Raw genomic sequence first — 13114 nt, 5'->3', positions numbered from 1 at the left:
GGTAGTGAAAATAATCGATGTCTAGTCTAGCGAATTCTCTCTTTCGTGTGCAAATATGAGACCTCCTCTAGAATAAAATAGGTCTCTCTTTAATCAATCTTAATTAATTATAATTGAAACTCGTTTGGTTATTTGTGCTCTGAATTGGTAGGAAAGCTGTAATGGGCCGCAATATGGGTTTAAATTATAGCTTATATAAGCTGTTCTGTGTTTCAGGGGTTGTGTACTATGTCAACATATGAACTTTGTTTTTTTTACTGAAATTATAGATGCAACATTATTAAAATCTGGTGTATGTTGTTAGTATTATAAATGTATGAATTTGTAGTAAGACATTTAAATAATAACTTGGAATTTCGACTATTTTGTTCGAATATAATAATATGTAATTTGAATTCAGTACTCCGAAGACGACGGATTATGGGATGTGGAATATCATTGGTTTGGAATAAGTTGATATATATGGATGGACGGAAGAAAGCCAATGAGGGATAAGTTTACTTCTATGTTTGACAGCGAGGAATATACAAGATGGACGTTGTTGTGTTAGTGATCTTGTGTCGATTATTTAATTATTTTAATACTCTTTGAAATAAATACTACACGTAATAAAAATGTACTTCCCAGTTGGATGGCCCAAAGTATTAAATATTCCGCAGTTAGGTCACGGTTCAATTCGTCAAGTAGTTTGTAATAGGGATAAGATTTTGTTTGCCATACTGACAGACGATTGTTTGTCTATTTGGTTTTGCAAGGTTAGTTGATCATTTTTTTCATATAAGGCAACATTGCTATACTGCTGTCGTACATATTGTTTTATTAATTTGTATTATATTTCAGTTATAATTGGCATGAAAGTACATTTCCGAAGAACCGAAGTGAGGCGTGTCCCATGTTACTGAGTGGATGATGAATATTAATACAATATAGGTCACGATTATATGATTTCAAAGACAAATATTTTATTTCCAGCCATGTGTTCCTATTGTTCTTCATCGCCGCTCATGTGAATCAATAGAGGATATTGGAATGAATGAATTGGTAGAATGGCGCCCAGATTCCAGTATGCTCGTTGTTGCTGTAAGTAGCCAATTATGTACAGTTCAAGTGAACTGTCGCATATAGGCCTACAAGTATTATAATCAAGAGAAATTCCTTTAACTTAACAAGTAGTAATTAGTAGAAGTTCCTCTTAATGTTTGTAACCACAGCCTAGGGACCAGTGCAATAATTATAATATCGGAAATCATATATGTAAAAAAAATCTCTCTTTGCAGGTGTTCACTCAATTTAAACATTGTACCCGATTTTTGGTTTAATTTTATCTTCTAATTTTGTATTAGTTCAGTATCTGGGTTTGATGAATAGAGAGATTAGTGATAAGCTGACCCACTTTCTTGAAAATAGACCCACTGTCAGTGACAAGATTAGGTAGGGTTTGATGAGGTAGATTAGTGACAAGTAACCTCATTCTCCGTGATAAGTAGTTCCACTGTCTTTGACAAAGTTGTAGCACTGTCAGTGACAAGGTTAGGTAGTAATTCAATCTCGTAACTGAAGAAAGGATATTTGTACCTTCTTTTTACTTTTCGTACGTTTTCACGCAGAAAATAAGTTAATATTTTATTTGCCATTAGTCAGGGATGTAATGGAGGTGGAGCGGAGCGGAGCAATGCTCCGGCACTGTGTTCGAAGGCGGAGCAGAGCTCCGGCACTGATTTGGAATTTTAAAATCTGTTTTGACATCACAGTACTTTTCCAGCTAACGATATCATAGTTAATGTCAGAATATTTAGTGATTATATTTTCTGTGCTTCCTTTAGAAAATCGGAACAAGTTCGGAAGTAGAGATTCGCGAGACTACTAGGAACGTAGACGGTGTGTGTTGTGAGAAATGGGGGGAAGAATCAGTGACAGGACAACCACCAAACTAAACTTTAGTGCGCCTGCGCGAAATGATCACATTCCTAATTCACTTTCGTTTCGTATCGTACCGTATTTCGTTAGTTTTCGCGTCTTTTTTGTTCGATACAGGAGATTGTCTGTGTTGTTACTTACCGAAATGTGTTGTGTTTGTTTCCCAGTTATTTTACGAAGTGAATTTTAAACAGTTAATTTACTGCCTATAACGTGACTAAAAGACTGCTTGAAACTTTTGTTTTTATCTATTGCCATTCAGTAAATATGGAACAAAATAAACATAGACAAAAAATAAACGTCTTTCTTTTCTCGTGTCATTGCTGTTACTGGTGGATTTACAAAAGCTTCTTCTCCTGATATTGTTGATATGTCAAACCTATCGCTTCTATTTGATGAACCTAGTAATTCAACCAGAGATACTGTTATAAAAGATACAGACAGTTCCAGTATGGCTGCGAAGAATATTCAACGTCATAAAGTTCAAAATAGTGAAAGCCAGTCAGCCTGCAAATTAAGTGGCCGAATGTATGGAATGAAAAAAATAATGTGTGGTCAAGAAAAAATAAGCTTATCCGTGGATTGAGTGTAAGCAATGTAAGCTAGGCTGTAAAGTGTGTCATGAAGTAACTACATTAGACGCATTAAAAAAAAGATTGTATTTCTGTATCTAATGAATGGCGCTCATATTCAGTAAATTACTGCGGATCGAACAGATCAGATCAGATCAGCTTAAGTCACTACGAAACAAATCATTGAACACAAGAAATCCAGTGCTCATAATATAGCACAAAAATTATTCATATGTCTGAAAAGCAATCAATTGAAAATGTTGGCGAATAAACGATTGCAGCCCACCGTGAAGCAACAAAAGCAAAATTTAGATCAGCTTATTACATTGTGCAGAATGATCACCTTTACAGTGACCATTTCGGTTTACTTGAGCTTCAGAAGTTAAATGGAGTAGATATTGATTGGTGTTGCCTTGCATTCTCCTTACAGTCTTATTTTATGGCATTTCTTCTTTTGTCTTTTTTTTTTTTTTGCATCCAAACCTTCCCCTTCCCCAAAAGTTAAAAAACATAAAGAGCTCCGGCACTGTAAAGTTTGGGACTACAACCCTGCCATTAGTGTAGGTTCAATTTGTATACAGTAGGCTGTAGTCTGTACTTTTTTTTTCCAGATATTTAAGAAAGCACCAATTTGGGATGGGTGGAGTGGGATTCCGGCTGTAACAGAAGAAACATTTCTCATTTTAACATCTATCTTGTGTTTAAAAACTTACTGTATTCCTAGAAGTAGTGTCACAATACTGGTAGCCTATTTGAGGTGATTTCGTTCTTGACCTTATACAATGAAAATTGCTTATTATTGGGTACTGTGCTATGAAGTTAATTTGCTTTATCACAGACTTTAATGATAGCCTAACTGGTATAGCTCCTGTGTAACAAGTGGAATTCGTGATCAGGTTGCACTCTGGTATGAGTTCGAATCCAACTTGGTTTAACTACCTAATTAGATTGTTTTCCGAGATGTTCCCTAATTGTAAAACGAATTACAGGTAATTTCATGAAGAATCCTCTTTCTTATGTCGTCAAATTACAGAAATACTGTCTTGCTGTTAACCAATTTCACTGACGCTATATAACTAAATAGTTAATACAACATTGTTAAATAACCGATTAAAATTTTATTAACTCCTAAAATTGATAGTAATGACTAGAAACTGTTGACTATTTATTTAATAAGGAAGAAATCACATATACTCCTCAATCATTGAGAATGTGAAGAAAGGTGCATTAAGAGAGTAGCCTAGGGGTGTTATGTAAATCTGTTTTGTTTTTATTTAATTGAAATTAACAATAGTTTTCATACCTCTCAATCGTGTTACTTATGTGAATAACAAGTTCTTTGTTTAAATTTCTAATCGTGAATCATTTGTTATAGACTTCTGGAGGTTATTTGCTGCTCTATAAGCTGGGAGTCGTTGCAGAGCAGAAGGGTCTCTATGAGCAGGTTGATTCACCACATCCGAATCTTCGTAGAGATAGTGCTGAGTTATTTATTAAGGAAGTAATTCCGCCTCTTCATCTGACATTGGTAAGTTACATCATCACAGTATAAATTCCGCAAGTTTCCTAGTTAATTAAAAGAATTGGGTGTCTGTGTAGACATCATCTTGAATTTGTTTAATAGTCATATGAGTAAAAGTTAAATCCAATGTAATGAAATACACATTTTGGGCATGCTTCCGTATAGGGGCAATGGCATTTCCTCTAAGGTTAGAGCCCAGTTTAGGTGTGTGTGTGTATTAATCGAAAATTATACTGTGTTGTATAGGGGAGAACTTGGTTAGATAGGATGAGAGGTAATTGTCTAGGAAAGATCTTTGTTCAGTTTGAAGGGTGACTTGCTTCCCTCTTTTCTATCTTTTTCTGCTCATCATCAGAAAGCTGTTCTTTCCATTCTGGAAAAGAAACTGTTAGACAATAACAGAAAAAATTAATACTGTAGTAGCAGCTGCTAAATCAAGCGAGTGATGAAAACTGCATTGTTGTTAGATACAGAAACAGCAAAGTGAAAGATAGTCGAGAATCGCTTATCTCCATACCGGTACATGGATTGGCAATGCTGACTGCAGTGCTGTCTAGTAGAAGCACAACTCCCCACACAGCATGCTAGTCCACCTGACCACAATCATTCGCTGTTGTCCTCACTTCATGATTACCATCATCAATCTGAGTGACTACTCTACAGGTAGCGAGAGATGAATGAAGATGGAAATTAAGAAATCATAGACTATCTTGAAGCTATAAACTGATTCCTGATACATTATAATTTAATGTTTATTAGCCTATGGTGTATTTAAAGGGCATAATACTAAATACATTATACAGTACAGTAAAATGTAAAACAATGCATACAATGCAGTACATATGTGATACCCATAATTATGATGTGCCTGACGGACCTGGCTCTGCATCAGTCGAAACTCTTGCTACGGAAGTTGGTTTGAAATACATGTGTATATTCTGTTATGACGAATATGATTGTTGACTTCTAGCCACATTTAAAACCTCGCATTTTCGTTTTGCCTCTTATTTATACTTTAAATCTTTGTTTGTGTAATCAATAATAATATTATACAAATCTGGCTTTCAGGTATTAGCTCCCTATAAAGCAGGTTTGAATAATTTCAAGGAAAAATTGTTCCGGGGCCGGGTATCGATCCCGGGACCCTTCGCTAAGCCAGATTTATATAATACATTCGTTGCTGGAGGTACGTTAACAGAAAGCCACAATTTAAGTCACACAGTATTTGTGTGCACTCATAGTTGAGTTCTGGCGTCTTTTGTCAGCTCATGTGAGTTGTGTCGTGTATAGTGTTGTGTATATATATATATATATATGGGGTAGCTCAGTCGGTAGAGCGTTCGCGCGCTAAGCGAAGGGTCCCGGGGTCGTTACCTGGCCCCAGAACAATTTTTCCTTGAAATTATTCAAACCTGCTTTACAGGGAGCTACTACCTGAAAGCCAGATTTGTATAATCCATTCGTTACTAGAGGTATATTAACAGAAAGCCACAATTTAAGTCACACAGTATTTGTGTGCACTCATAGTTGAGTTCTGGCGTCTTGTCAGCTCATTTGAGTTGTGTGGATACAAAAAGAAAAAATTGTGACGGTGTCGTATATAGTTCGTGGGGTAGCTCAGTCTGTAGAGCGTTTGTGTGCGAAGTGAAAGGTCCTGGGATCGATACCCGGCCCCAGAACAATTTTTCCTTGAAATTATTGAAACCTGCTTTACAGGGAGCTACTACCTGAAAGCCAGATTTGTATAATACATTCGTTACTGGAGGTACGTTAACAGAAAGCCACAATTTAAGTCACACAGTATTTGTGTGCACTCATAGTTGAGTTCTGGCGTCTTGTCAGCTCATGTGAGTTGTGTGGATATAAAAGGAAAAATTGTGACGGTGTCGTGTATAGTTCGTGGGGTAGCTCAGTCGGTAGAGCGTTCGCGCACTAAGCGAAGGGTCCTGGGATCAATACCTGGCCCCGGAACAATTTTTCTTTGAAATTATTCAAACCTGCTTTACAGGGAGCTACTACCTGAAAGCCAAATTTGTATAATACATTCGTTACTGGAGGTACGTTAACAGAAAGCCACAATTTAAGTCACACAGTATTTGTGTGCACTCACAGTTGAATTCTGGCGTCTTGTCAGCTCATGTGAGTTGTGTGGATATAAAAGGAAAAATTGTGATGGTGTCGTATATAGTTCCTGGGGTAGCTCAGTCGGTAGAGCATTTGCGCGCTAAGCGAAGGGTCCTGGGATCGATACCCGGTCCCGGAACAATTTTTCCTTGAAATTATTCAATAATAATATTAGTTTAATTACTCTAATTCAAACTTGATGGATTTTCTTTATGTTTAATACTATAGATGTAATATTGTAATTATTGTAATTCCGTAGTTCTAATGTGTAAAAATAAGTCTTAAAACAAGGTTCTTTCATTTTTCCAAATTCATCGGTTTTTTTTTTTGCCTGTCCGGATTATGCATTGTTCGGCTTATCAGGGTCCGAATTAACGAGGTTTCACTGTATTAAATTATCATCCTGGACTGGAATAGGTAAGTAATGTAAGAGCAAAGCCATGGATGGTTTTGGCATTGGGGGAAGATTCCTCTCATTCTTCTTCCACTTCACATCATATCTAGATATAGAGGTATAGTCAGGACGCTGTTATTTCCGGCGTGACGCCGCCTCTTTGCTTACGTCTTAGAAAGTGAAGGCGCTATAAAGTCTAGGTAGGTAGTATCGTTCGCCATTTTTGTTCTTACGTTGCCGAGCTACCATACGAGGAATCTATTTGCCACACCATTAAACATTATCATGTCGTAGCTCCTATGATAATAAATCAAACGCAATGTAATTCAGCAAATAATTGAACGGCAAATAACGTCTTCGTGTGCTTTCTGCGGACACAAACGAAAGAGCTAAGATGACGGGTGATTATATTAAGTATTTATCGAGCCTTAAGAAATGAATCAGCGAATCACAAGATGCACACGTTTAAATGTAGCCGACCTGCAACGCAATTGGCTGCCGGAAATTAGAGCGACGGGACTATAGTATGTAATATCGCAGCTCATTCAAACTATAATACAGCTATTGAAGGTAATTTTAACTTGCTTGATAAATGGCCCATCGCATGCTCTACCTTCAAGATGCGACAATACTGACTGACCTTCTCCATCAGGCATACAATATGGCTGTCCCCACCTAGTCATCTTAACAGTGAGAAAATTTCTCTTTTTCTGTTTCTTAACCTGTGTGCAGTTTATGCTGTTATTCAGTATAGGCCTATGACATCTCCGTGATGTGTGATGTGTCAGATCATCAGTTGTGCTGGTTTTATAAGGTTGGAAATTTCCTCGAAGTGCAATGCGATAACATGGTAATAGAAAACTGGTTGTATTATGGCAAAGGAAATTAAATTCCTTAGGGAGAAAGGGAGAAGACAGACCCATCATTGTATTTGTCCATCATAATTGGTGAGATTTGATTCTGTATATATGGCGTGGAAGGTCAATAGCCATTTGATCAGCAGTATTTTTATATTAAGTTCCTAATTTAACACAGTGAACTCTGTTGATGTATTTGTATAAGGTGTACAAATTGAATATGAGTACAGTAGAGCAGTGATTATCTGAAACAATTGGGGACGGGGGATGTTCGGATAACTGATCATTTACGAAAACAAATTGTACCGGTGTTATAGGAGCAGTATAAAACAAAGAAACACTGATGTTAAACACAAAACTGTACATAAAGTATATATTTTGTATCACACATCTTACAAATAATACAAAACTGACTAGCTTAGTTTGATAAGTTCAAAACAGCCATTAAAGTAGGCCTACAGTTTAGGAAAAGAAGTCCAAACCTTTTTTTTTTTTTTGCTTCAGAGCTGAGAGACTTTTTTTTTTTTTTTGCCGCTAAATCTCGCAAACAGCACTAGCGAAACTTCTACATGGCACGCGCAGAAATTCAAATTTGCTGACTGGAACACTTTTGGTTAACTAATGTTTTGGTTGATCGGTATTCGGATAATCGAAGCTCTACTGTATTAGTTAAGCTGAGACTAGTCAGAAAAAGCAAATGACAATTATCTAGTGCTCTGTATTACGAAATAACCATTTTGATTGCTGTGAATTGTTGTATAGGATGAGGAAGTGGGCATTGAAGGTGGCATCACCAGCATGGTGTGTATTCGGGACGAGCTGATGCTGGCAACCACGCGAGGCCATGTGCTGAGGTACAGGTGGGACGGCTCACAAAACAGGGATTACTGCCTGGATCTGCGCAGGGTGCCTTTCTGTATCGACCAGCAGGTTGCCAAAGGTTCTCCATGTAATATCGTTATGGTATAGTTGGTGGTGGCTGCTTTTATTTGTAAATGTTACTGTGTCTGAAAATACTTTACTACTTCGGCTATGTTTTGTTACAATCAAATTACAACATAGTGGTATGGTTCACCCTTGCTCCCTTAATTTATCGAATTTAAGAGTATTATTTTCATCTGATTTTGAACTGAAACATGATTATACTTTTAAAAATTTAGTATTTTCTGTACATGTTTTTAGCACGCATGGATATTTGAAAGAGCGATGAACAGCTCATTGAGAAGAACATTTGAGTTGATAATTAATAATGTAAAGATGCAAGTATATTAATTCACTGGCATATTATTGTTACTAATTCCCCCCCCCCCCCCCCCACACTTCTTTTAGTGTGTTTGTGAATTTATATTGTATTAGTGCGAACTTTTGTTTTGCTGGAAATTTTTTTTTGTGATATTTGTTGTAGGTAGGGACACACTATATGTGTATAGTTTTGTAATATATTATAGCCTATACCTATAATCTAAATGTTGCAGAATTAACAATAGAAAATGAAGAGAAAATGGTTTCATTGATGTTATTTGGTATGACAGAGTAATTGCCTTTGTAGATGTTCTAGAATTTAAGTATAATAGTCATTGAAAAATAATGAATTTATACCCATAGTACAACACGTTTCAAATGAATATCTGTGTTTAATTGGGTGTATATGCCCGTCCTAATATACAGCTTTATTGGACCAAAACGCATGGTCCCAACATGGTCCTATTAAGGGGAATCCACTGTATTTGCACCTAACATCATCTAATCCAAGGCAGGGTATATGAAAAAGTTTCTCCTTGTATTCATTGGTGATAACTGATTACTTAAAGGTGTGTTCTAAGCAAGCTGTTAGTATCCCAGTCCTCCTACTTAGAGATAGAAGGGAGGTCTCGGTTGGGAATTTAGTCTTGTCTTATAACTAACTTAGTATTTCATTCCAAGCTTTCTTTTTGGCTAAAGCATGTCTGCTACTCCTTTGACACCAGTATGGTCAGGAATCCCCACAAGGTGAATTTTATTGTGCCTTATTAATGGACTTAGAGTGTTGTATGCTCTTCAGTCAATGTAGAGGTGATCCTGAATAATTTTAGGGCGTATAAAAAGATGTCTGAAATATATAGGTATTAATATTCCTATGTAATATTTTCAGGTTTAACAAGGTAAAGGCTAATTAAAATAACATACATCTCCACTTACGAAACTGTTGAATCTAACCTAAGTGAAACAGAGATCTACAAATAGACTTTAGTCCATAAATGCCCTCTTCGTCAATTCTTTCTATGTTGGAGTCATTGCTAAACTGTGTATATTATGAGGTTTCCAAGTGAAAAATGATTCAATGCTCTAATTCCCGAATAGCCATTCTTTTATAACATGCACCTCATATTGAAAAAAATAAAATTATTTACCCTGCTGTGAAAATAAGATAACAAATGTGTAGTAATATTTCTGAATATCTCATAGCTTAATGTGTTCACAGAATCTTTATGAAGCCTTAAAAATTTGTTTTATGTGTTATTTGTCACATCTGTTACAGAAAGTAACATTATTATTTTTAATTTTAAATAAATAATCATGGAACTTATCAACACAAATAGTCCTGGATTCATTCTTGTCAGTGTATAAAAAGACCACCATCAGACCCAGTTCTTATCATCATTTCTGTTACATTCATTGTAATCTTATTTGTCCAATTACTTAGGACTTTTTCAGTCTGACTTCTGATCTAAGCTCTACACATATAATTTGATTTTGAAAAAATGTCTTATTGCCAGACAAGTATCCCACAACTCGTCATTTATCACCTTTAAGATGATTAACATTATTTATTTTCTTTTCTATTATATTTATATTATTTAATTTCATAAACTATTTTTCATATATTCCAATAATGATAGTAATTAATTCATTACATCTTGAAATGAACATGATTTTTGTGTATAAATATGCTGAGCTAATGTAATCTAATCTAATTTAAATTTGTCACCATTTAGCTTTTCTGGTAATTCTAGTTTCCTTCACTGTTGCTGCCTGTTCTACCTACTGTATTATAGCTATCATATTGATCATGTGTTAATGTAGTCTCTTCAGCAGTAGTAGTACATTTACAGTGTATAAACAATCCTTTCTCTCATTGAGAGGGTAAGGTAGATAAAGATCCCCTTTACATGTGGTGAAGGTGGTTGGGGTGCATGGAGTTAGAGTTCCATGCTTTCGTGACTCAGCACTAGAATGAGGTGGTGTGGTAAGCACCATGCTCCAACTGCCTTTTACCCCAGGAAGGACCCAATACTCAATTTGATAGGAGGCTGATTGTACCTAGGGCTGTTCCGGTAATTTTGGCAATGAGAAAAATCCTGCCACATCTGGGATTGAACTCAGGATCTTCGAATGTAACCAGTGACTCTCCCAATTGAGCTATCCAGCTGCCTTCTCATTGAGAGAATTTTAGACAACATCTGTTTATCATTTCTCACCCACATCAGACTTTCACTTCGTCAGTCTTAGCACATCACCTCTCATCCTTTTATGTAGTGTAATGAATTCCTTCCTTAGGTGCTTCTCTCAGAAATGAAATTCTTTACACTCCCAATCTTGCAGAATCTAGAAAAATCTGTGACTATATCTGTAGACATTAGTAACCAACCAACATTTTCTATTATAGTATATTAAGTTACTATTCTTGGAGTTTATTGATAAAGTTAGTATTTGTATTGATTGTGGTTGCAGCAATACCGATCCTGGAATCAAACACCTACATTGTGGATATAGAATACTCCCCACTTGTTGGTGGGTTTGCTGTTGTTTTGAATGATGGCCGTGCAGCATTCCTAACAGCTGCCTCGTTGCGGTTTGATCCCAATGTAAGTAAGACTACAAAACCAAGCTGCATGGAGCATGTGGAATTTTCATTGGTTGTTCGTCATCCATTTCAGACAGATGCTTATCTCTTATGAACGGAAATATGTTGGAACTCGACATTAAATGAGCTTGAAAGTTGTTACAATGGCCAACTTGGTGTGAAACTTCTGAGAAATTGTCATAAAGAAAACAGACACTTTCATATAAATATGAATTTCTTAATTTGAATTCAAATATCAAATTAAATATTATCTACTGAAAAGTGCATCTAATACATTGTCACACCTTGTTGTTCATCTGAATAGTTCATTAATATTTGTCTTTCTAGAGTAATTTGAAAGATAAATGATGTAAATATACTATTGTATTTTCTTTTCTTCTGTTTTAGTTCTTGTGTTTATTGTCCATTATAAGGTCTATTCCAGAATATTATTTAAAGCTTCCATAATATGAAACGTGTTTGTAAAAGACACTGGTACAAGTACCTGATAGGATTCCATTGCCTTTGATTTTTTATTTACATATAGCCTACCTTATGAAAGGTATGATTGTTTTGCATATTTAACATGGAATGGTACTGTATTAATGTTATATAATTTCGGAATATGTATGATTGTGACATTACTTTGTAAGACTTCTAGTTTTTCACACACTGAAAGTACTTCAACACTTATTGTAATCAGAATCACACCCCCAGACACTTCAATACATCAAAGACAACAAATTGACCCGCAGAAATTTCCAGAATTACGGCCAAGTGAGGATTGTAGTTTCAGAAAGAGAGTTTAGCAAAAGGGTGTGGTACTTTAATTGCATGTAGACATAAGCGCGCAGGTAGAGGATCAAATAAGATAGCATAACAAGAGTATGGGAAATTATGTATAGACTTAAGCACACAAGTAAAGGGTAGAATAAGAGAGAGTAACAAGAAGGGTGTATTGTATGTAGACTTAAGTGCGCATATAGAGGGTCGAATGCTTCTCGGGTTGGTGCCAGAGAACAAAATGTACCATTGCTCTTACATTGCTGAATATTACATCGAAAATATTCCACAAATAGAGCATGTTATGCAAGACTTGAGAGCAGGAAGTGAGGTGTTTTATAAAGGTGTTGTGTATGAAATGTGCAGAGACCAGACAAAAAACATATTACATGAGATAGTATAATAAGTAGGCACATCTTATCGGGCCTCTACTGCAGTTTGTAGATACTGTGAAGGTGCTTATACATAATTACATCATTTGTCTTGGCTGTTGCAGCATGGGTTGAACTTGTTTTTGCTTTGGCATGAGCTTTATTGTTTCTTATTCCGTGTTTTTGGTGTTTTAAATTGTAAGCAAATACCAGGAGTACCAGAGGAAGTGATGGTAAGACATTTCTTCTGAGATTTATGTTTTCTTAGCGCTTATCAAAACATAGAGGAAGCTGATCCATGTTCTAGATAGAGATTGAACAGAATGGCATGTTTTAATTTTTTTAAATAAAGGCATTGGTGATCTTATGTATTTTCAATTTTGGAGTTAGATTTTCTTGGTATTGGTAACATGCCATGTAGTGCCTGTCTTGTAACATAATGGAAACTAATTTGAGTCTTGAGATTGAACTGAAGTTATTTGCCTACATGTACAGTCCTTGAAAGAAAAAGCATTTTCTTCAAAATGTTGTTGTGTTTAACAAGGTGAGTAATAGCCATGAACCATCAGTTCAGATCAGATAAGTTTCTCGTTATTAGAATATTAGTAGCTACTAACACATGATTTCAGTTTTGTTGATATTATATTCTTAAAGAGATTCAAACATTCACTTTGTCTCTTGTTTAAGTTTCACTTAATGTAAGAAATAATTTGAATATTTTGCTTCAGTACTTAAATGTTTGTGCATGTTT

General features: G+C 35.7%; 1 protein-coding gene across 3 annotated transcripts in view; it reads left to right on the top strand.

Moving 5' to 3' along the window:
- Window positions 1–62: 62 nt before the first annotated feature.
- The window catches only part of Rich (Guanine nucleotide exchange factor subunit Rich), a 61102-nt gene continuing 48050 nt past the window's right edge, over window positions 63–13114 (top strand). The window contains exons 1-5 of one of the 3 annotated variants that reach the window (XM_069826135.1): window positions 63–81; window positions 973–1080; window positions 3865–4017; window positions 8149–8326; window positions 11098–11231. In XM_069826135.1, coding sequence (XP_069682236.1) covers window positions 1030–1080; window positions 3865–4017; window positions 8149–8326; window positions 11098–11231 — 516 coding nt within the window. In that variant the 5' untranslated portion in view covers window positions 63–81; window positions 973–1029. Of the gene's footprint in view, window positions 82–184; window positions 756–972; window positions 1081–3864; window positions 4018–8148; window positions 8327–11097; window positions 11232–13114 lie in introns of those variants that run through there. The other 2 variants (XM_069826134.1, XM_069826133.1) reach the window with 2 other exon arrangements.

The sequence above is a fragment of the Periplaneta americana genome, chromosome 5, assembly GCF_040183065.1.
Source record: "Periplaneta americana isolate PAMFEO1 chromosome 5, P.americana_PAMFEO1_priV1, whole genome shotgun sequence".
Lineage (NCBI taxonomy): Eukaryota > Metazoa > Arthropoda > Insecta > Blattodea > Blattidae > Periplaneta > Periplaneta americana.
This window is presented reverse-complemented; position numbering and strand designations above follow the sequence as displayed.